Source organism: Hypanus sabinus, chromosome 17, assembly GCF_030144855.1.
Source record: "Hypanus sabinus isolate sHypSab1 chromosome 17, sHypSab1.hap1, whole genome shotgun sequence".
NCBI lineage: Eukaryota > Metazoa > Chordata > Chondrichthyes > Myliobatiformes > Dasyatidae > Hypanus > Hypanus sabinus.
In genome coordinates, this window is record NC_082722.1 from 57,334,451 (window position 1) to 57,359,597 (window position 25,147).

General features: G+C 40.7%; 1 protein-coding gene across 1 annotated transcript; it reads left to right on the plus strand.

Annotated features, from left to right (window-relative positions):
• Window positions 1–1,883: 1,883 nt before the first annotated feature.
• On the plus strand, window positions 1,884–24,047 carry LOC132406967 (polycystin-1-like protein 2). The gene is made up of 9 exons (XM_059993139.1): window positions 1,884–2,300; window positions 6,868–7,032; window positions 8,432–8,614; window positions 9,373–9,483; window positions 10,198–10,345; window positions 12,237–12,466; window positions 21,282–21,686; window positions 22,164–22,283; window positions 23,948–24,047. Exons 1-9 carry the CDS (start codon window positions 2,009–2,011, stop codon window positions 24,001–24,003), a joined length of 1,710 nt encoding a protein of 569 aa, XP_059849122.1. The 5' UTR covers window positions 1,884–2,008; the 3' UTR covers window positions 24,004–24,047.
• The last annotated feature ends 1,100 nt before the right edge of the window (window positions 24,048–25,147 follow it).

The window sequence follows — 25,147 nt, forward strand, 5'->3', positions numbered from 1 at the left end:
TAAGCTCGATGGAAGTAACAATAATTCCCCCCATATCTAGGCCAAAATTCCAAACAGTATTGAGAGAGGACTGCATCACTGAAGGTGCAATGTTGTGGATTGAAGAGATCATCTTTTCATGAGGCTACAGCAGGCGAAGTGATTTATCTGAAGGAAAGCACAGACCACAGGGAGATCTTATAGGTTTCAGCAGACCTCAGAAGTCCCATAACTAGTGTAAAGGCCTTCTGAACTTCAAATCTCCCTGCAAAGAGTAGGACTGCAACTAAACCATCTAAGAGATGGAGTCCAGGTGTTGGGGAAAAGCATGGATAAGCCCTTTTCAACGCCAGGAATCCTCAGACTACAGTCTGCTGGTGCTTATTATGAGAAGCGGTAGATTAGAACTAAAATGAGTTCCGACTGAGCTCTGTGGATTTTAGTCATTTCCACCAGTAAATTAAACATGAAAAATGCATCTTCATTGTCTTTTGTGATGGAATGGAATTAACTGAGTTAATTTTATATAGAATGTCAAATTAGCTCCTGATTTTAACAAAAGTTGTATTGATAAAACACTAATATGTTCTTTGGTGCTTATTACCTAACATAGAGCCAACATGTCTGACAGGCATATCTTTGAGGAAAAACATCTTGATCAGACTTCCTGATTTATCTATTGTGGTTGAACAGATTAAAAAATGTTAATGCTTCTGAATGAGCCCAGCTTCAAATATTTTCCAGCCTCTCATACTGTGAACGTAGGCAAACAAACTGGGTTGTATTTAAAGTTCAAAGTCACCTTATGCAACCTAGAAATTAATTTTCTTGTGGGCATACTCAACAAATCTATAGAATAGTAACTATAACGGAATCAAAGAATGACCACCAAACTAGGGTTTTCAACCAGGATGCAGAAGGCAACAAACTGTGCAAATGCAAAAAGAAAAAAAAACAAAAATATAAATAAATAAGCAATAAATAGTGTAGTGGTAGCACAACGCCTTACAGTACCAGCGGCCTGGGTTCAATCCCCGTCACTGCCTGTAAGGAGCTTGTATGTTCACCCTGTGGCCACATGGGTTTCCTCCAGGTGCTCCGGTTTCCTCTCACATTCCAAAGACGTACCTGTTGGTAGGTCAATTGGTCATTGTAAATTGTCTCATAATTAGTCTAGGGTTAAGTCAGGGCTTGCTGGCAGTCTGTCACAAAGGGCCAGAAGAACCTACTCCACATTGTGTCACAATAAAATGAAACAGAAATTTAAAAATTCGAGAACATGAGATGAAGAGTCCTTGAAAGTTAGTCCATTTCCATAAAAGGCCATGGGTTTTCCAGGAATTGAGGAAGGGGTGTTGTGGGAGGATGAAAGGAGAATATCAGCAATACTAACTTACTCCCCTGAAGCCATTCCTCAATATTATTGTGATGAAAGATTAGGCTGGATGTTGTCTGCAAGGGGAAACAATGGAATAACTATTGTACTGGGGAGAGCTATGTAATAGGAAATAGATTGAAAATAAGAGTGAATGGTCCTTTCTCCTGAAACAGTTGAACAAAGTGGTAGAATAATGGCTTCACTTACAATGTGATTGTATCTGATCCTTTGGCTGTGCCTTCATCATGAATGCTTCCCATCCTCATGCAAACAGGATGTCATTGATAGGTTTGTCGATTCAATAAAAGCCCATTATCTCAACCATGCACATGTCCAAATAATGAAAGAATGACATCAGTTTTTGTTAGCTTTAAAATGCATTGGGCATGGAGGCAAGGTTTAACCTTTCCTTGATTGCCAGGTGATTTATGCAATAGTTTAGATGCTTTTTGTTAATAGGGGTATTAAAACCTCATAGTTCCCCAAGGCTATAATTTACCAGCACCTTTTAATCAATTGCTGTCGGTCTACTTGTCATTCGGGCTTGTACAACAGCTGGATGCAGCTTGGTGTCAGTTTAGAGTTAGTACAGGAGCAGCTCTGCTCCTTTGAAAACTATCTTGCAACACTAGGACTCTCAGATAGTCAAGGATGAGGTATCTCCTTTTTTTAGCTGCTGTCTTTACAGATCTTCGAGTTGAAGCGATTTCTTGCTTAGATCAACAGCTTGCCTTCCAGCAAAGCTGCTATGAGATTACCCGGCTGTCACGCAGTTTTCAGGGTGCACAGAAATGGTGTGAACGAGGTGGCGGACACCTCGCCTTCATCTTGGATGAGGAAACTCAACAGTTCCTACACGACCATCTGGAAGTGGAAAAGGACTGGTGGATTGGGCTAGCTCCATGGAAACAGAACTTAACCCAGGATGAAATGACTACAGAAGGTGAGAATTTGTGAGAACAAAAATGAGGAAAGAAAGAGTAGGAATGGAGTAATCACTCTTTCTCTTCTTACTTAGTTTACTAAATTAAACCTGTAAATGAGCTATCCTGCATAGAACATAACTGTGACAAAGTTTAGTAATTACGCAAAAAGTTTAGTAATTTACTAATTACGCAAAAATAATTGAATGCAAGAGTTAGTTCTACCTGTGAACGTTTAATTTGTTGTCAAGTCAACAATATAGTCTTCAGTCAGAGGGTTAGCAACGGAAAAGCACGTACACCTACAGTCTGCTTATCTCTTGGTTGGATATGTGGGGCAATGTTTTCATCTTATTCAGACACCCCTCCTTCAACAGTTTTCCTTGTGGATTAATAACTGTATTAATTGGCTTTCTCATTCATATACATCTCAAAATTTGCTGCCAACTTCTACACAACTCTCAATTTCATACAATCCATATGTGATGCTTCCCTTCTTTAATCTTTAATTCAGAGGATGGAACAGTTTCCAATATCCCTGGAGTCCTTAAACTTCCTCCCTTTCCACTATCCTGGAAATCAAACAGTCCTTTCCGTTCAGTTCAGGAGGGCAGTTCACTTGCCCTTCTTCCAACTTATTGTAAAGCAGACAATGTCTATTTTTGCATTGGAGAAACCAAAAGCAGATTGGATGACCTGAGACCAATTTGAAAGGGTGGTCCTGAACCATTTTAATTTTATTTTTAATTTTCTATCCAACTCTGCCTTTGATTTACTACATTGTGTGATATAGAATGAGGGAAAACATTCTATGGCGGGGAGGGACAGAAGGGAGTGGTTACCAGAAGTTAAAGAAATTGGTATTGATGCCATCAGATTGGACACTACCAAGGCAGAATATGAGGTATTGCTTCTCCAACAGTGTTTGGTTTAATTGTGGCAGTGGAGGAGGCTGTGGATAGTCAAGTCAGTGTGGGAATAGGGAGTAGAATTGAAATCATGCACAGATTTTATCCAAGCAGATCCTTCAGAATTTTTTTGCAAAGTAAAGTGCTTGAGAAGTGGGGCTTGTGCTGTGGAAAGGTTATGTTGTGAGTCAGCTTGCTTACTGGCTGTGTCGTGACACTGTATTGCTTGATTTGTAGTCTGTTCACACAAGTTCTTATCCCTTGCAAGCTGATTATTAATTATGTGTGCTCATTATATAATAATGACCTGTGTTGCTTTATGATAACATGTCAATGTTTACTAAATGCTCAGATAGTTCTTCCTCTGACCCCTGCACTATTTTAAAGTTAATTGATGATTCTGTGCTTGGCATTAATATACCTCACTGTTTATACTGGCTGAACTCGGATTAAAGAAGGTAGCCATCTAGGTAGCCTCCAACCTGATGCCATGAATATTAATTTATCTAACTTTCGGTACTCACTCCTTACTCATCCCTCCTCTCTTTTTCCATTCCCCATACTGACTATTCTCTCATGCCTTCTCATCACTTGCCCCATTGGTTCCCCTCCTCCTTCCCTTTCTCACATGGTCCACTGTCCTCTCCTATCAGATTTCTTCTTCAACCCTTTACTTTTCCCACCTATCTTTTCTCAGCTTCTTAGTTCATTCCCATCACCCAGCTTCCCCCTCATCTGTGGAAGGAAAAAAACCTGTACTTCTTTCCTTCCTCCTCCCACCTTTTTATTCTGGCTTCAGGCCCCTCCCTTTACAGTTCTGAAGAAGGAGCTCAGCACAGAATGTTCACAGTTTACTCCGCTCCATAGACACTGCAGACTTGTTGAGTTCCTCCAGCATTCTGCATGTATTGCATAAACGGAGACAGTTTTTCTGTTATTCATGTGCCAACTTCAACATCTGGGCACATTTATGAACAGGGCATAAATGAAAGAAAGAAATTCTCTCCTCCCCTTCCTCTGGCTTCCTAGATAATCTGTGTCCAGCATGGAACTATGACACAGATAGGCAAGAGATCAGGCTCATTTGAAGAAATCTCTGCCCAATTATCATCACCACCACTGTTACACTGCGATTAGGAATGCCTACCATTCCATGGCTAGACCGCATTTTAGGAAATCTGATCACTTAGCAACATCAATTCAAGATCCAACATTTTCCCTCATGCATTAAGCGAGTTGTCTTTTATTATCTGGAACTGCCTAGTCTTTCTGCAAATGATTGATATATTAACTGTTCTGAAGTTCAGAAATTTACTTTATCACCCATGAATAATCACAGCAATATTCCTTCACCATCATTATTAATTTTATTGCTGCGTAGGTCTGTGATGTGCTGTTTGTACTTAGTCCTAACCCATCAGAATCACATGAGATTATAGATAATGATACAAAGGTTGCTCCGAGTTTAAAAAATTTAACTTCTGGAAATAAATCCCAAACCATTGACATGGGAACATTGATGTCTTTTTATTAACATTTGATACTTTGGTGCTTAGTACCTTTATCTGTGGAAAGAATCCATGTGATGTGCATTGTGGTGTATGCCTGTTCTCTTCAGCTGACTTTTGATGTCAACTGTGTTGGCTCATTAGATGTTTAATAAAGTTTATCAGTGAATGTACGCTGCTATATACCCAAGAAATGCAGAGCTCATGCAACATTTGTGAGTTACTCGAGGGCTTCTCACTGAGCTTCTCTGGAACTTGCTGCACTGTTGTTATGACTCAGCAAGTGGTTAGTCACCTGACACAGTCCTGTGACAGTGAGAAGCTAACAATCATTGCTCACAAGCACAAAAGCATCTATAAATATAACAATAGCGACACACACAAAATGCTGGTGGAACACAGCAGACCAGGCAGCATCTATAGGAAGAAGCGCTGTCGATGTTTCGGGCCGAGACCCTTCGTCTGGACTGTAGACTTCTCCCTCTCGATGCTGCCTGGCCTGCTGTGCTGCACCAGCATTTTGTGCTAGTTGCTTGAATTTCCAGCATCTGCAGATTTCCTTGTGTTTGCGTTTATAAATATAACTGTTACCAGTTTCCGTACTCACTTTGAAAGACTCTTCATATCATGTTCTCGGTAGTTATTGATTATTTATTTATTATTATTTATTTTTGCATTTGTGCAGTTGTTGTCTTTTGCACATTGGTTGAATGCCCAAGTTGGTCTTTCATTGATTCTATCATGGTTATTGTTCTATTGTGGATTAGTTGAGTATGTCTGTAAGAAAATTAATCTCAGGGTTGTATATAGTGATATATATGTGCTTTGATCATAAATTTACTTTGCACTTTTGAAGTTGCAGCAGTAATTTTGTTACTTGTGTTAACAAAGCAGTGTAACTGAAGCTCTTGATACAGCAACGTTGCCTCTGTTTGACTTGTCAGAAACATTGTGTTACCTCCTCCTATATAATCATTGGAGTCAGTTCAGAATCATATTCAATTTCAGTAGTCTTTGCTTTTTTTAGTCATATCATTCACTAAGACAAGTAATTAATGTGAACTTCATGAAGTTTCTTATCAAGTTTCAGAAAATAATACAACTACAATATCTCCCCAGCATCCTACTTGCTCAGCAGTGACCTTGTTGGCTGGCATCTGTACACAGACTCTCATAATCTTTGTCTTGTTGCCTGTGCTCTGACATTTTCCCTGCTCTAATTTCACTTTTTCTATTATTCTTTCTAAATTAGCAGGAGGTTTAATGCTTTGCAGTGGTACTACCAATGAATGGTGGGCTTTTCTTCCTCACTCAGACTGATAGGCTCTGCTTGCCTTCCTGATCCAATTATTTAAATGACGTAGTTGACTGTGAGTAGCAATCTCCTGGGACTCCTTGGCTCATTTCACTTTCCATTATCAAATTATCCAAATTCAAGCAATCATGTGGGAGAGAGAGTGAGGATTCAACTTCAATGTGGCTAGGTTTGCAATATAGATGCAAGTTCATTGACAACATAGAGATTTTCATGTGTGACCAAATGGACGTGCAGTCAAAAGGACATGAATGAGCCAAATTATGTTCAAATGAAAAAATAATAATTAACCAAATATTCTGTTGAAATAACCACATCTTTCATTAAATCATTTTTATATTGGATCAAAAGTACCCAAGCTAGAAATAGTTCTCAATCATGCCTGGTTTGCATGCCTGGTATGGTAAGAGAGGCAAATTCTTTAGAAGCTTCTAAGAAATGCTTAGATAGGCGCATGAATGTGAGGAAGATGGAGGGATATGGACATTGTTTAGGCAGGCGCGATTAGTTTTTGTTTTTTTTTTATTACTTTTTAGCTGGTATGGTACAATATTGTGCTCCGAAGGATTTATTCTTTGGCTGTACTGTTCTATGTTCTGTATCAGAAATTGACATCTGTGCAAATTAAGCTTCAACCCAAAGTAGATTTTGAGGCTAAGTCATTAAATATGTTTAAATCAGTGGTTGATAATTTTTTTGTGTGTTAAGGGAATCAAGGGATGTTGATTTAGTGTAGGAAAGTGTTACAGAGGCAAAATATTAACCAAGGCCTTATTGAATAGTGGAACAATCGGCTGTATTTTCTTATCTTCAATTCTGTTTGAAAAATAATTTTCAATTTGTGGCTTTGCTCCAGGAACACTGTCCTGGCTGGATGGTACAAGGGTGATGTATGATAACTGGGCTCCAGAACACCAGCCTTCTCCATCAGCAACATGCGCTCACATTCTGAAGAACTCTGTGTACCATTGGAAGAGTACAGACAACTGCAGCCAGGAGCTCCATTTCATTTGTGAATATGGTAAGCAATGGTTCTTTCCATTTTCTTTCATGATTCTGGGACAGTTTATTGTACAGACAAAATGACCACTTACTGTTCACAACACTTAGTCTCCTTCTTTTTACCATCTTGACTAGTGCTCCCGTTTTCCTTTGGTTCATTCATTTTTACATTGTTCTTCTATTTCTTTCCTCTACACCTACTTTTCTTCAAAAGTTTTCTTTTTTTGTTTGGTTTAGATCATCCAACTTACTTCTTTCAAACCGAAACCTCCCACTATTTATGTTACTCATGGTGGTATATTGATGTGGCCTGCTTTACAAGCATAAAGTGGATAGCAATATAAAAGACATCCCTTTGGGCCAGAAAGGAGGAGGAATTTCTTTAGCCAGAGGGTGGTGAATCTGGGGAGTTTATTGCCACAGATGGCTGCGGAGGGCAAGTCATTGGGTATATTTAAAGGGGAGGTTGATAGGTTTGTGATTATGGTGTCACTGTGCCATAGCATTTTACAGTGCCAGTGATCCAGGTTCAGGTCCACCTGGGTCTCTAAGGAGTTCGTATTTATCCCCATGACTGCACTGGTTTCCTCTGGGTGCCTTGGTTTCCTCCCATGTGAGGGCCAGGGTTAGTGAGTTGTAGGCATGCTATGTTGGCACCAGAGGCATGGTGACTCAGTACAATCCTTGGGCTGTGTCAGTCATTGTTGCAAGCACATCCTACTGTAAGTTCCACAGTTTCGGTGTACATGTAACAAATAAAGTTCGTCTGTAGTGAAGGTGTTAATGAATATGGGAAGAAGGCAGGAGAATGGGGTTGAGAGGGAAAATAAGTTAACCATGATCAACTGACAGAGCAGGCTCAGTGGGCTGATAGGCCAAATTCTGCTGCAGTTTGGGTGGGAAGGCAGGAGGGGACTGTGCTCACTCTCTGTGATGTACATATGCTGCCCATTATATTAGTAAAACATAGGGAATGGGCCTGAAGATCTGTGTAAATTGATAACAAAAACGTCACCTGAAGACTTGGGGTGGTCCAGTGATCTAAAGGAGAAGAATCGGCATAAAAGCATCTTAAGCAAAAAGCATCTCCACAGTTTCTTTGTCAATTCCCCATGCCTGCATAGAGTAGCTAAAGCTGAAGATGGCAGATGTAGTTAGAAACTCTTCAAATAGGAGGTTCCTTGCTAAACAAAGTAAGTCAGCCACTCTAAGCCAAATTAGAAAGACTACTGGAGCTATTGAGAGATGCAATGGGCAATTTCCAGAATATGTTATATTTTGTTTATTTCTAGGAGAATATAATGGAATGAGAGAGGTTGTATTATTGCATCATTGGAAGACTGGGTAAAGTTGTTAGTTTACATTTTCTAAAAGTTCAAATTGCTGACTTATCTTGTGCGCCATTACATTTCTGTCAGAGTCCAGCCGAGCCTTTGCCTGTGATCACTTCAATGCTACACTACAGTGCGAGTCCGGGGAGGTGATTCAGATCAACAGTAGTTTTTACGGCCGCAAATCTCTCTCTTTCTGCACCTTGGCGTCTGTAACCTCAACCGAACCTCAAGATTGCAGTTGGATTGATGTGAGAGAAAAAGTGAAAGGTAACATACTTTTTACAGTTATCTAAAGACTGAGGTAGAACTTTCCAGAATTCTATACTTTGTACTTCTGCTGTGTGGTGTCAGAGTCATTATTGTTCGTTAACTTTCACATAAAGACTTCTGATGTTTACGCCTTATCTTGCGGTCAACTGCAGATTTCTGCAGCATCCTTGCACTCAGGATCTGGACTTTTTGCATGCTGTATTTTACTGATATTTTACATGCGCTTGCTATCTTGTATGTGCTATGTGTGCCTTGTGCTGTGTGTGACTGCTGGTACTGTGTTTTGTACCTTGGGCTTGGAATAACTCCGTATTCATTAGCTGTATTCATGTATGGGTGAATGACAATTCGACTTGAATCAGATTGAAATATCTAAACCCAATATCATGGGAATATAAAGAATTGTCATATGTTTCCTCCCCTCACGTTGTACAAGTCACCATTTTCTTTGTTGCTTAGGGATTTTTCTTCGATTTTGGGGTCATAGTCAAGCAACCCAATCCAAATATGAGTTAACACCCATAGCAATGACACACAAAGAAACACTGAGTGGTTTACCCTTTAGTGTTCTTTAAAACCTCAGTCCAGCATTGTTAAATCTGGACATGTTTACATGTAGAATGAAGACAAATCTTCCACACAGCAGAGGAAATTTACTGTACAATCAGACTGGTTGATTAGAGGATTGTTTATGTTGGGAAACTACATAATTTTATACTTAAGCAACAAATATAACCAAAAATATTATATTGAAGGTCAGTGCCATGGATTACAGGCTTGCCAAGTTGGAGCAGATAAGACATCCTTTGGTGATCTTTGTCCAGACCTGGGCAATTACCTTGTTATCGACTATCATTGCAAAGAAGGTAAGAAATGCCACCCCAACATCTCTAATGGTCATATTTTCATCAATAATATTATTAGAGTTAGATCAGACTGCATGAAATAGATCCTTGCATGTTTGTATGTAATGTCTTTATCTGATGGGGGAAATATTGTGAGTTTGTAGGAGGAGCAAAACTCCCTGCAGCAAGTAATCAAATGGTGTCAACAGGCAGATGTGGACATTGAAGAAGAGAATGTCTTGTCAAAGTTCTCAGCCAGATGATTTTTAAAACAAAACCCTTGTCTTGAGTGTTTTGTTCGCAATGTATAAAAAATGGCCAAATTAGACCTATATAATAATGCCAAAAATGATGCAGTCTGTGAAACATTATGTTAAAACTTATCAAAATCATTCAGAGTAAGTAACTACGACATACTGGTTCTTAAAAGTTATTTGATTTATTTATTGAGATACAGCGTGGCTTCGAGCCGCACTGCCCAGCAACCCTTGATTTAACTAAGACAGTTTACAATGACCAAGTAACCTATCAAGTGCTATGTCTTTGGACGGTGGGTGGAAACCAGAACGCCTAGAGGAAACCCATGTGATCGTGGGGGGAATGTATAAGCTCCTTACAGACAGTGATGGGAATAATATAGCAAGATTTCTTTCCTCTGTCTGTAAGTGCTCAATCCTTCATACTAAGAAGGATAAAAGTAGTAACAATACGATGTCCGTTTGATATTTTGATTAGGTCTTCATTTGCTAGTTGATGATGTGTATGCAGTCCTGGAAAACGTCACGATATCTCAAAAGTGGCTGCTGCATCCATATTCTGGGAACCTCACCTGCACGCTCAACACTGGCGATGGCTTCGTAATCGAACCATATAATCCAGACCAGTGAGTACTAATTGCAAATGTAATTGACAGAAATATGAATTAGTGGTATTCTTTTCTTTTAACAACCAAGGACTTGGAATTTTTCTAAATCATCAATGGATCCATTGTCTCTGTAGCCACAATAACGTGGGATGCAGGTCCTCAGATTAAGTGGATTTAATGACTGTTAGTCATCTTAATTTCCTCAGTATTTTCTCTTCAGTGATTTCACATTAAATTCATTACAACAATGATCCATTATCATTTCTTGACATATGTTTAGTATTCTTCTTAAGCCCATTGCCCCTACTGGGGCATTGGCTGCCAACATCAGCTCATCAGAATCCTTGGTCCTCAGTTGGTAGAGAGTTGATTGGCCCTGTGGCTTCCAATTTCACTAGACGACTTCATACGTGTTCTGGGCAAAGATCCTTCCGCTCCCAAGTATGAGGCCTTTAGAGTTTCTGTTGGCATTTCTGAAGCTCTGGGTTTTTAAGGGATGGGTTGCTAGCCCCATGCCCAACCCTCCTCATTTCACAGCTGGGCTTGGGACTGTCCATGACAAAGTTATGTTTAGGATTCACTGAATTGAAATCAGATACAAAATATTTGTTAATGCCAAGTGTTTTATTGTCAGAGCAGATTAGGGAGAAATCTAATCTGCCGCATTACTGGTAGCAGCCATTTTTAAAATTAAAACACTTATTTTTGAATTTTATTTTTATAAATGAAATTAAAATAAAACGACTGAGGACAAATGGCAATGCAAGCCTGCTACACAAAGGAGATCAGGACTGAGATTTCAAAGTACAAAGTTTAAAATAAATTTATTATCAAAGTACATATATGTCACCATATACAATCCTGAGATTCATTTTCTTGCAGGCATTCATAGTAAATACAAAGAAACACAATAGAATCAATGAAAGACCACTCCCAACAGGACGGACAAACAACCAATGTGCAAAAGACAACAAACTGTGAAAAATGCAAAAAAAGAGTAAATAATAATAGTAATTAAATAATAAATATTGAGAACATGAGATGAAGAATTCTTGAAAGTGAGTCCATAAGTTGTGGGAACAGTTCAGTGATGGGGTGGATGAGGTGTGAAGTTTTCCCTCTGGTTCACCAAATGCTCAGAACACAGAAATTTCTTGTTAAAAAATATATCAATATCAGCTCTGACTACATTGAAATGTTCCAAGCATTCTCCAACTGTCAAAGTGAAGAGACTTCTGCTGAGCTCAGTACAAATTGACCAGTCCCACAGAACAAACAGTATGGAGGAGGAACTCAGCAGGTTGAGCAGCATCTCTGCGGGGAAAGGAGTTGTCTACATTGCTGAAACACCCACCTCACACAACTACTGCTCACTCCACCGAGTTCCTCCAGCTGCAAGCTTCAGATTCCAACATCTGCTGTCCCTTTTGCAGACCAATCCATCATACTGGAATCTCACCCCCTATTTCTAGGCTCAGGGGTCTCCCTGTTAAACCGTTGACTTTTGCTAAGATCATTTTGAATTCTTTGAAACTCCAGAGACGAAACAAAAAGTTCTATTCAATCCTGCCTCATGAGAAAATGTTCTAATCCCCAGAATCCAAAATACAGAAATAAATCTCCTAAATGCAATCAACTTCAAGATAGAAAAAAATCAACAGAATTACAAACATCATATTTTCTGAGGATTAAAATCAGCAGTAATGCAGATTAATCTGCTGCCCACATTTGGTAGCTTGTTTTCTTTGAACATGGCGATAACAGCTTTGAAACACTAAAGCAATGTAACAAAGAAATTCATTGAAAAATGTAATTACTTAACTACTTTTGTAATTATGTTAAGGAACTCATTCCCCTTACACTGGCTTGTTATGAATTATAACCACTATTTTCTCAATCTTTTTTAAAGGTCCACTAGCAACAAGACTTACCAGTATCGGACTGTGGGTCTTTTCACTCTCAGTCTTGAGTGTACATCTAGTGAGTGGCATGTGATCGCGCAGAAAATGGTCTCAATCCAACAGCCAATCAATGGTTTTGGAATAATCAAATGCTACAATCTCAATCAATCTGAAGAAATTAACGACTGCACAGTTCCATATGGAGATCCGCTGTTGATTCAGCTTGTGGTTGAAGAAGGTGCAGTTTTCTTTTCAAGGGCAGTAGAATGAATTTGTGTTATTTTTCCCTTTGATACCAGTAATCTGAGCAGTGTAAGTTATAGTGAAGAGGGAAATGAGGGTAGAATGTTTACATTACTGAATCCTCTCGTGCTCAGCAGGAACACCTGGGAATTAAAATTCAATTAATAGACAAACTAGGGACTCATATCTTTTAAGGTTGTTCTAAAACTTGCTGAGTATCTTTAATTGTTTTAATTTATCTTTAGGAAAAGAAATTTAGTATTCCTGCCACTTTGTAGTCTGATGTACCTTTTCAAAGACTAACAACATGAGACAATAAACAATAAATTGGCTTTCCACTGATGTCCATTTCCATGAAAGGAAGCAAAGAAAGCATTACAGAAACTGGGCAACTTTTTGTCTTACACAGAATAAAACCCTGCTCTATCCCATAGCCCCATATAGCCAGGCGATTACTTTTGAAGTGCGATCAAGTTTACAGTTTAGGAAACAAACTGTCAATTTACCCACAGCAAGGTTTCGCAAATGTCTGTTTAATAATAGCTAAACAACCCTCTCTCTTTGGCATTGATTGAAAGTGAATATTGGGCAGGAGGTTAAGGATCACACCCTGTATTTCTGTAAAAGAGTAAGCTCTGGGAGTTTTCTCATCAACAGGGAAAGAGAAGATGACCTGATTTAATTGAAACAAACACTAAATATATCTATATATAGATATACTGTATATTTAGTATCTTGACAATTGTAGGGATGACTTATAGTGGACTGAAAAGCTCAAGCATATAGACATTAAGAAAGAGGATGTGCTGAAGCTTTTGGAAAACATCAAGTTGGATAAGTCACCGGGACCAAACGAGATGGACCCCAGGCTACTGTGGGAGGTGAGGGAGGAGATTGCTGAGCCTCTGGTAATGATCTTTGCATCATCAATGGGGACAGGAGAGGTTCCGGGGGTTTGGAGCGTTGCGGATGTTGTTCCCTTATTCAAGAAAAGGAGTAGAAATAGCCCAGGAAATTATAGACAAGTGAGTCTTACTTCAGTGGTTGGTAAGTTGATGGAGAAGATCCTGAGAGGCAGGATTTATGAACATTCGGAGAGGCATAATATGATTAGGAACAGTCAGCATGGCTTTGTCAAATGCAGGTTGAGCCTTACGAGCCCAACTGAATTTTTTGAGGATGTGACTAAACACATTGATGAAGGAAGAGCAGTAGATATAGTGTATATGGATTTCAGCAAGGCATTTGATAAGGTACCCCATGAAAGGCTTATTGAGAAAGTAAGGAGGCATGGGATCCAAGGGGACATTGCTTTGTGGATCCAGAACTGGTTTGCCCACAGAAGGCAAAGAGTGGTTGTAGACAGGTCATATTCTGCATGGAGGTCGGTGACCAGTGGTGTGCCTCAGGGATCTGTTCTGGGACCCTTACTCTTCAGGATTTTTATAAATGACCTGGATGAGGAAGTGGAGGGATAGGTTAGTAAGTCTGCCGATGACACAAGGGTTGGAGGTGTTCTGGATAGTGTGGAGGGCTGTCAGAGGTTACAGCGGGACATTGATAGGATGCAAAATTGGGTTGAGATGTGGCAGATGGAGTTCAGCCCAGTTAAGTGTGAGGTGGTTCATTCTGGTAGGTCAAATATGATGGCAGAACATAGTATTAATAGTAAGACTCTTGGCAGTGTGGAGGATCACAGGGATATTGGGTTTCGAGTTCATAGGACACTCAAAGGTGCTGCACAGGTAGATTTTGTTGTTAAGAAGGTGCATGGTGCATTAGCCTTCATCAACCATGAGATTGAGTTTAAGAGCAGAGAGATAATACTATAGCTATATAGGACCCTGGTCAGGTCCCACTTGGAGTGCTGTGCTCAGTTCTGATCACCTCACTACAGGAAGGACATGGAAACCATAGAAAGGGTGCAGAGGAGATTAACAAGGATGTTGCCTGGATTGGGGAGCATGCCCTATGAGAATAGGTTGAGTGAACTCAGCCTTTTCTCCTTAGAGCGAAGGAGGAAGAGGTGAGCTGATAGAGGTGTATCAGATGAAGAGAGGCATTGATTGTGTGGATAGTCAGAGGTTTCTTCCCAGGGCTGAAAGGGCTAACATGAGAGGACACAGTTTTAAGCTGCTTGGAAGTAGGTACAGAGGAGATGTCGGGGGTAAGTTTTTTATACAGAGAGTAGTGAGTACATGGAATGGGCTGCCGGCGACAGTGGTGGAGGCGAATATGATAGAGTCTTTTAAGAGACTCCTGGACAGGTACATGGAGCTTAGAAAAATAGAGGACTATGGGTAACCCTCGGTAATTTCTAAAGTAAGTACATGTTCAGCACAGCATGGTGGGCCAAAGGGCCTGTATTGTGCTGTAGGTTCTCTATGTTTCTAATACACACACACACACACACACACACACACACACACACACACTGATGTTTGTGGCCTAAGGTAGAAGGAGATGAGTTTTACAGCTCTCGTTACATGCGCATGCAGGTCAACTCTTTGAGTGATTATGCAGAAAGTTTGAAGTTCATAACTCATCTCCTTCTACCTTAGGCCACAAACTCATTGATCACCCCTGGTGAGTTATTAACTTCAAACTTTCTGCATAATCACTCAAAGAGTTGAACAGCAAGTGCAGGTAATGAGAGCTGTATAACTCATCTCCTTCTTCCTTAGGCCATGCACTTACCAATCATCCTTCCTGTTTTCACTTTCTGGAGGTTCAAGATCCATATGCTCCATGACTGCTGGCCTAAGTGTATAAATGTAGGAGGGGACTGTGTTGAATAATAAATGTGCTAGGTTTACTAAAATTGACTCCTTCTGCCTTAGGATCACCCCTCATATACTGAATATGTTCTGTAATCCCAAAACATAAAAGTATTTGGAAGAAAAAGACAGGATTTGTTCTTTACATTAAGCAAGGCATACATATCAAGTGGTAGTGTCATGACATACGCAATTCACTTGTTTTTACCCATAATCCATAATAAATTATTTACGAATGGGAATGCTTAATCAAACAATATATTTACAATTAACACTACTGAAATATTATATACACAACAATACTGGAAGCAGAGCAGATAAGAGAGCAACTGTAGAAAGAGAAACCAACAATGTTTCAGTTCAACAATCCTTCATCAGATCTGGGAAGGAGAAAAAAAAACTTAATATTCAGTTGCTGGGAAGTAAGGAGACAAATGGATAGGATGGATAGAATATCTCCTTAAGGAAGAAGTCAGGATTGCTTTGGGTACAAGCTATAAATAAGGCTAAGTGGTTGATGAATTAATGTGCAGCAGTCAGGGAGTGGGAACATGGCATTTTGCCCATAAAAAGCTGTGAAATGAGGACAATTAGAAAGTGTGAATTCAGGCAATAGAAGATTCATTGTAAGACACAGGGCTGCAGAACATGCTGATCAATCAGTCTGTACTAATGCTACATTGACTGTTTACTCCTTTCCATAGATGCTGCTCGGCTTGCTGAGCTCCTCCAGTATTTCGTGGGTGTTACAGAGGACATGGAAAGTCTTCACAACTTGACAGTCCTGTCCAGATTAAATAATAATCTGGCCTTCCATTTTTCATTTCAAAATGGGTGGGCAAGGGTCTGGCAGATGGGGTACAATGTCGGTAAATGCAAGGTCACCCACTTTGAAATGAAAAATAGAAGATCCAATCAAAACGGTGAAAGAATGCAGCATTCTGTTGTGAAACGGGGCACGGGAGTGTTTGTGTGAGAATCGCAGCTAGGCTGGATTGCAGGTGCAAAAGGTCATTCCTGGGGATGACCTACCAGGAATGAGTTGTAGTGGTCCTGCCTCTGGCACAGAGGTTGAACCCTCAACTAGAAAGGGGAGGAGGGAAGAGAAGAGAGCGATTGTTTTAGGGGATTCTATAGTCAGGGGGGCAGATAGGAGATTTTGTGGGGCAGATCGGGAGTCTCGGATGGTACGTTGCCTCCCTGGTGCCAGGGTCCGGGACATCTCAGATCGGGTGCAGGCTATTCTTGAGAACGAGGGCATGAACCCAGATGTAGTGGTCCATGTAGGGACCAACGATGTGGGTAAGGTGAATGAGGGGGCCCTGCTTAGAGAGTTCAGGGAGTTAGGAGGGAAGCTGAAAGGCAGGACCTCCAGGGTGACAATCTCGGGATTCCTACCTGTGCCACGTGCGAGTGAGGCGAAGAATAGAATGATTATGCACATTAATACGAGGCTGAGAGCATGGTGCAGGAAGGAAGGGTTCAGGTTTTTGGATAATTGGTCTTTGTTCCAGGGACATTGGGATCTGTTTCAAAGGGACGGTCTACATCTGAACTGGAGGGGTACTAACATTCTTGCAGGAATGTTTGCCAGTGCTGCTTGGGGGGGTTTAAGCTAGATGTGCAGGGGGCAGGGATCCAGATTACAAGAGAAGATGATATGATGAAGGATAAGGGACAGATGGGGAATACACGTTTCCCAAATATTAATTGTGTAAAGGAGAAAGGTAAGACAGAACATGTGTTGGAAAAGCTACATGTACAGAGGGTTGGTCAGAAGGAGCGTGGGGTTAAATGTGTAGAAGGTTTGGGTGATCTTGAGAAGGTCATCAAAATTCAAGGTGCAATTAGCCCGATGGAAGTTCAAGGAGCTGGGTTAGGTACAATAGACAGTGTTTTAAGCAAAGAGAGGAGGAATGGGCTAAGAATTCTATACTTGAATGCGCGTAGTGTCAGAAATAAGACAGATGAGCTTGAAGCTCAGATGAAAATGGGGAACTACGATATTGTTGGGATAACGGAGACATGGCTGCAAGGGGATCAGGCCTGGGAATTGAGTGTACCAGGGTATACATGCTATCGTAGAGACAGAAATATGGGAAGAGGGGGTGGGGTGGCCCTGTTGGTGAGGAATGAGATTCAGTCCTTAGCAAGAGGTGACTTGGGAACAGGGGAAGTAGAGTCTGTGTGGATTGAGCTGAGGAACAGTAAGGGTAAAAAGACCCTAATGGGTGTTGTGTACAGGCCCCCAAACAGTAGCGTGGATATTGGGTACAAGTTGATTAGGGAGTTAACATTGGCATGTGTTAAAGGTAATGCAGTCGTTATGGGAGATTTCAACATGCAGGTGAACTGGGAGAATCAGGTAGGTGCTGGACCCCAGGATAGGGAGTTTGTGGAGTGTCTCTAAGGGATGTATTTTTGGAACAGCTTGTGCTTGAGCCAACCAGGAACGAGGCTATTTTGGACTTGGTGATGTGTAATGAACAGGAATTGATAAGTGATCTTGAAGTAAAGGAGCCATTAGGAAGTAGTGATCATAACATGATAAGTTTTTATCTACAATTTGAGAGGGATAAGGGCAGATCAGAGGTGTCAGTGCTGCAATTAAATAAAGGAGACTATGGAGCCATGAGGGAAGAGCTGGCCAAAGTTAAATGGGCGGATGCCCTGGCAGGAAAGACAGTGGATCAGCAGTGGCAGATATTCTTGGGGATAATACAAAAGATGCAAAAGCAGTTCATTCCAATGAGAAGGAAGGATTCAAAGAGGGGGAAGGGGCCACAGTGGTTGACAAAGGAAGTCAGAGATTGTATAGCATTAAAGAAAAAGAAGTATGACAGGGCTAAGATGCGTGGGAATACAGATGATTGGGAAAGTTTTAAGGAACAGCAGATCTTAACTAAAAAAGCAATACGGACAGAAAAAATCAGGTATGAGCTCAGTCTAGCCAGGATTATAAAAGGGGATAGCAAAAGCTTTTTTAGCTATGTGAAGAGAAAGAAGATAGTTAAGAACAATGTTGGCCCCTTGAAGAATGAATTGGGAGAAATTGTTATGGGAAACAGGGAAATGGCAACAGAATTTAATGCGTACTTTAGATCTGTCTTCACCAGGGAGGACACAAGCAATCTCCCAGATGTATGGATGGGCCAGGATAATAAGATATCAGAGGAATTGAGACAGATTGACATTAGGAAAGAAACTGTGATGAGTAGACTGGTAGGACTGAAGGCTAATAAATCCCCGGGTCCAGATGGTCTGTATCCAAGGGTTCTAAAAGAGGTGGCTCAGGAAATTGCGGATGCATTGGTAATCATTTTCCAATGTTCCTTAGATTCAGGATCAGCTCCTGAAGATTGGAGAGTGGCTAATGTTATCCCACTTTTCAAGAAGGGAGGGAAGGAGAAAACGGAGAACTATCGCCCTGTTAGCCTAACGTCAGTCGTGGGGAAGATGCTTGAGTCCATTATTAAGGACGAAATAGTGGCACATCTTGATGGCAGTAATAGGATTAGGCCGAGCCAGCATGGATTTACCAAGGGCAAAACATGCTTGACTAATCTGTTGGAGTTTTTTGAGGGTGTAACAAGGATGTTAGATGAGGGTAAGCCAGTGGATGTTGTGTACCTAGATTTTCAGAAGGCATTCGATAAAGTGCCACATAGGAGATTGGTGAGTAAAATCAGAGCTCATGGCATTGGGGGCAGGGTTTCAACATGGATAGAAAACTGGTTGGCAGATAGAAAGCAAAGGGTAGCAGTGAATGGGTGTTTCTCGGACTGGCTGGAGGTGACTAGTGGGGTACCACAGGGCTCTGTATTGGGACCACAGCTCTTTACGATTTATGTCAACGATTTAGATGAGGGCATTGAAAACTGTATCAGCAAGTTTGCTGACGATACTAAACTGGGTGGCAGTGTGACATGCGAAGAGGACGTTAGGAGAATACAGGGAGACTTGGATAGGCTGGGGGAGTGGGCAGATACTTGGCAGATGTCATTCAATGTGAATAAATGTGAAGTTATCCACTTTGGAAGCAGGAACAAGAGGGCACAGTATTGTCTGAACGGTGTAGAATTAGGTAAGGGAGAAATGCAAAGAGACCTAGGAGTCCTAGTTCATCAGTCAATGAAGGTGAATGAGCAAGTGCAACAGGCAGTGAAGAGGGCAAATGGAATGTTGGCCTTTATTACAAGGGGAATTGAGTACAAGAGCAAGGATGTCCTTTTTTGCATTTGTACAGGGCCCTGGTGAGACCACACCTGGAATATTGTGTACAGTTTTGGTCTCCAGCTTTAAGGAAGGACATCCTGGCAATTGAGGAAGTGCAGCATAGATTCACTAGGTTGATTCCTGGGATGGCAGGGCTGTCTTACGCAGAGAGATTGGAGAGATTTTGCTTGTACACACTGGAATTGAGGAGATTAAGAGGGGATCTGATTGAAACGTTTAAGATAATTAAAGGATTTGATAGGATTGAGGCAGGAAATATGTTCCAGATGTTGGGAGAGTCCAGTACCAGAGGGCATGGATTGAGAATAAGAGGTCAGTTATTTAAAACAGAGTTGAGGAAGAGCTTCTTCTCCCAGAGAGTTGTGGAGGTGTGGAATGCACTGCCTCCGAAGATGGTGGAGGCCAATTCTCTGGATGCTTTCAAGAAGGAGCTAGATAGATATCTGATGGATAGGGGAATCAAGGGATATGGGGACAAGGCAGGGACTGGGTATTGATAGTGAATGATCAGCCATGATCTCAGAATGGTGGTGCAGACTCGAGGGACCGAATGGTCTACTTCTGCACCTATTGTCTATTGTCTATTATCAAGAAGGCAAATGGAATGTTGGCCATCAATGAATTTACGAGTAGCGAGGTTATAATGGGTACTGGTGAGGCTGCATCTAGAGCACTGAATGCAGTTGTGGTCTTTTATTTCAGCAAAGAGACTGTATACTGGAATTGGAGGTAGTTCGGGGAGGTTCACCAGGCTGAGATGAGGAGATTAGCCTGTGAGAAGAGATTGAGTTATTTAGGACTATAGTTGCTGGAATTCAGAAAAATGAGAGTGAATCTTACTGAAACATATAAAATTATGAAAGGGATAGATAAGATAGAGACAGTAAAGTTGTTTCCACAGCTAGGTGAGATTAGAACTCAATCGGAAAGTCAAAATCCTCTAGTACTGCACTGGACTGTCAAATTGGATCTTTAAGTCAAGGTTGCTGGAAAGTTATTTGACCCTCTACACCCCCCCCCCCCACCTTTTAATTTCAAGTTGGAAGTTCTACCAATGAGCTAACAGAGTTTGTGCTGAAGAGAAACAAACAAGGTCCATGTCACATAAAGATTAAAGATCTAAAGATTAGCTTGATTTGTCGCATATAGACTGAAACTTGCAGTGAAGTACGTTGTTTGCCTCAAATCAAATCAGCAAGGATTGTCCTTAGCAGCCCACAAGGGTCAACACTCTTCCAGCACCAACATAGCATAGCGACAACTTAATATCCCTAAACATGTGTCTTTAGGTGTGGGAGGAAACCAGAGCACCCAGAGGAAAGCCACCCAGTCGGAGAGAAGACATACAAACTCGTTACAGACCACAATAGGAATCAAACCCTGATCCTACGGCTGGCACTGTAAGCTGTGGCTCTAATTGCTATGCTGCATGCCAAGATTCAGGCAGGTTGGCTTTCTGTGGGGCATTTGAAATCATTAGTCAAGACTTCCAGATTATTAATTCAGTGACCTTAGCAACAATGCCACCCAGGTTCCCTAAGGTTGTTATGGTCAGGGGTGGTGGTGCGGATGAGCTCCCACTACCTATTAAATGCTCCTAATTGCATGAGTCTCAAATAGCTTCTGACAACCAAGACCAGTTCTTGGATAGAATAGGTTCCAGGGGAAATGAATGAGGGAATGCTATTGTTCTTCGAGTTATTGGGCTGAAATGGACTCCTGTGTTATGAAAAGCAAAACGTGTGCAATGTTATTGAATAAGTAGGAGTATATATATATTTTTTTTTCCTTTCACAGGTACAAATGTGACCTATGTAATGTTAGCTGGAGCAGTCACCATTCACACCATCACCACATCTCAAGGATTTATCCCTCAGAATGTCTCGCTGGATAGTGCCATTCAACAAATGATAGGTCCGGGCACCCATCAGATCACCGTTCTAGCAAAGAATAATGTGACCACTCAAGAGGTATCTCTGAATATAACTGTTCAATTCGTGGAACCAATCAGAGGTTTGAAGGCTTCAGTAAACTCTGCTGTTTTGGAGCTGGGAAGTGATTTGACTATAAACATTTCTGTGTCTCATGGAGCCCCAGTTGAGCTGCAGTTTGAATTTATTGGTCCTAACGAGACCTTTTCTGAAGCCATTGAGAATCCTGATGGCAATCTGGGAGCCTACAGCCTTCTAATGAATTCTGAAGGTAGCTCACCTTTTTTTTTAGCTGAATAATATAACATTCTAACTACAATTGATTCTGCAATTATGATTTAAATCAGGATTGATTTGAATCATGAAATCAAGACAGTAACATATGTTTAAACAGGAAAATTTACAAAAAAATTAACAGTTCAAACTAGGACTATTGTTCTGTCTGCATGAAATCACAAAACTTTAGTCACAAATTATGTTGCTTGTCTAGAGGGTAAGACTGGAAACACAAAGGAAGTAATGTAAGGCCCAATAACACTGTACTGTTCTCTGAAACTTCTGCCAGAGACCAGGAGACTTCAATTCATTGCTATAAATTCTAATATGTTACTAATAGAATGATTTTGATTGACTAATTCTTCTCCTATGTTCCTGAGGAAAAATACTTATCAATCATCAGTGAAATCTAGAAATCATGAGAGATAGTGACTCCATTTATAATGGCTGTCCCTTTGGCTTCTGTGCACAGGTACTTTTCTGGTTAGGGGAAAAGCTGTCAACGCTCTTTCTAGCATTAGCTTTAACGTTGGGAACATCACTGTTGTGGCAAATATATCATCTCTGAAACCACCTGATATTGATGATCAAGGTAAGTTTTTTAATGTCTATAAATAATGTTACAATATGCAACAAATTTTGATCTCCTGTTTTTGGGCAGCCTGCATAGGATTACGACTCCACCCTCTTCATATTTAGTAAGTGTAAAAGGGAATGTGCTGGTTTTACAACCCCGATTGCAGATATAAGTCCAACTCCAAAGTTTCCATCAGGTTAAAAGGGATATATTTGTTTATATCAGAATATCAGAAGGTATTTTATAACAACAGTGAACTGTTCTGTTGGAGTGTAGTTTCGAGGGTGATTAGGCAGCGCGGTGGCCCAGCAGTCCGCGCGGTGCTTTAGACCACCAGTTCCGTTTCTGCCGCCGTCTGTGAAAAGTCTGTTCTCCCCTGTGACCATGTGGGTTTCCTCCAGGTGCTCCAGCATGCCAAAGACAGGTGGTTAGGGTTATTAAGTTGTGGGCATGCTATGTTGGCACAGGAAGCACGTGGACACTTGTGGGCTGCCGAGCAAAATCCTTGCTGATTTGACCTGGCGCAAACAATGTATTTCATTGCGTGTACTTAAACCCTGTTAAATGTATTTAACAGAATTTCCCACCCTCTATTATTTATGTTGCTCTCACCCACATCGCCTCCATTTCCCAAACATCCACGCTCACCCCATTTTGTCACTGCTGTGACAGTGATGGGGTTCCTCTTGTCCTTACCTACCACCCCATCAACCTCCACGTCCAACACATCATGCTCCACCATCTCCAAAGGGATCCTACCACTAAACATATCTTTACATCCCCTGACACACCCCCACCACCCGCTTTCCACAGGGATCACTCCCTCGGGAATTTCCTTGTCCATTCTTCGCTCCCCACTGATTTCCCTCCTGACACTTACCTTTGCAAGCCACCATAGTGCTACACCAACTCTCCTCTTCCCTCACCTCCATTCAAGGTCCCAAACAGTCCTTCCAGGTGAGGCAACACCTCACCTGCGAAGCTGCTGGAATCGTCCATCGTGTCCGGTGCTCCCGATGCGGCCTCCTCTACATTGGTGAGACCTGTGGTATACTGGGGACCGCTCCATCTGCCAAAAGCGGAACCTACCGGTGGCCAAACATGTTAATTCCGATTCCCATTCTCATTCGACATGTCGGAAGGCAGAGGAGCAACACCTTATATTCCATCTGGGTAGACTCCAACCTGATGGCATTAATATTGATTTCTCCGTCCAATAAAAACCTCCCACCCCCACCCCCACCCCTTTCCCCTATTCCCCACTCTTACCTTTCACCTCTTCTCACCTATGTATCACTTCCCTCTGGTGCTCCTCCACTTTCCCTTTCTCCTATGGTGCACTTGCCTCTCCTAACAGATTCCTTAATCTCCAGCCTTGACCTTTCCCACCCAGCTGACTTCACCTTACAGCTAGCCTCCTTCCCCTGCCTCCACCTTTTTATTCTGGCATCTTCACCCTTCCTTTTCAGTCCTGAAGAAGCCTCTTGGCACAAAACATTGACTGTTTATTCATTTCCATTGATGCTGCCTGACCTGCATTTTGTGCATGTTGCTTTGGATTTCTAGCATCTGCAGAATTTCTCATGTTTATGTATTTCACTGCATTTTTCAATTTACATGTGACAAATAAAGCTAATCTTTACTCTTTGAAAATCTTCAATTTCACTTTTAAAACGTAGGCGATGAAGCCACTGATTTGTGGACAGAAGCTCCCACAAACTTTAACTGTTTCTAAAACAAACTGTTTGTAATTTGTTAATCATTTAACAAATATAGAACTAGTGATGTGGCCTTTTGCTCTTATGCACCAAACATCTGGAATACTCTACCAGGACTGTACTGTGGAACATTTCAAAACACTTCTGGAAATCTACTTTTTTTTAATTTGGCCTTTTAATAGGATTACTTAATTCCTGTTGATGTTGATTATATTTATATAATTTCATATATTCAATTACATTTTATTCTGTATAATGTTGGTTCTTATGATTTTTAACTTTTTTGTATTTTTATGATTATATTGTTTTATCTTTACAGTCTATGTCAAGTACATTGAGTCTGCATCTTAATGTATGAAAGGTGCTATGTAAATAACGTTATTATTATTACTTATTGATTGCAACAATTAGGATAATTCTTTCTCATATGAATCAAGTGTAATAATATTATCTTTGTTTTTAAGAGGTGCTGAATCAGAAATAAACATGCATCTATTTTTTACTATCTATTACTAAATTCTACCTTTCCTGTGGGTGAGATAACACTTGGCTTGTAGTGGAAGGCCTTAGCTGCTAATTACAAGTCATTGGGAGTGACGAAGGGGGTGGAGTGACCACAGCCAGTGAATGATGTGATGAAGGGAGTGGAGTGTGAATAACCAGTGAATGAGGCAATGAGATTTATTTCACATCTCCGTGCATTTTCAATTTCACTGTATCATAATGTTTTACTGAAAGAATCTGCATAAAATGCACTTCTATTCTATGGAGGACAAGGAGTTTATTTTTCCCCCGGCCTAATCTCGGAAGCAGAAGCCATTACACAATGCTTAGTAATGTCCATCTCTTGCTAGCCTAGCTGACAATGCTTCATACAATGGCAATATCTTCTTCTGTTTTATGAAACAAAGTGAAACTACTATAAAATAATTTATTTATAACTACTTCACTTTCTTTTATACAGTTTGTTGAGTAATAAATTAACCTGTTTTTAAATGAATATGATTTATAACAATTTTGTTCTTTATATTTCATATTTTCTCCATCCAGAGCAGAAACTGAGTGCACATCATTTATTGTCTATCTATATTCTTTCTTAATTTGCATCTTTTGTGATTTATTAAAAATCCCCATGGATTAGCCAAATCTGGAATCCATGAT

Coding starts and splice junctions, on each gene's coding strand:
- LOC132406967 (XM_059993139.1), top strand. CDS start 2,009: ATGAGGTATCTCCTTTTTTTAGCTGCTGTCTTTACAGATCTTCGAGTT. Junction 8,615..9,372: donor TGTGAGAGAAAAAGTGAAAG/GTAACATACTTT, acceptor ATTATATTGAAG/GTCAGTGCCATGGATTACAG. Junction 10,346..12,236: donor GAACCATATAATCCAGACCA/GTGAGTACTAAT, acceptor TCTTTTTTAAAG/GTCCACTAGCAACAAGACTT.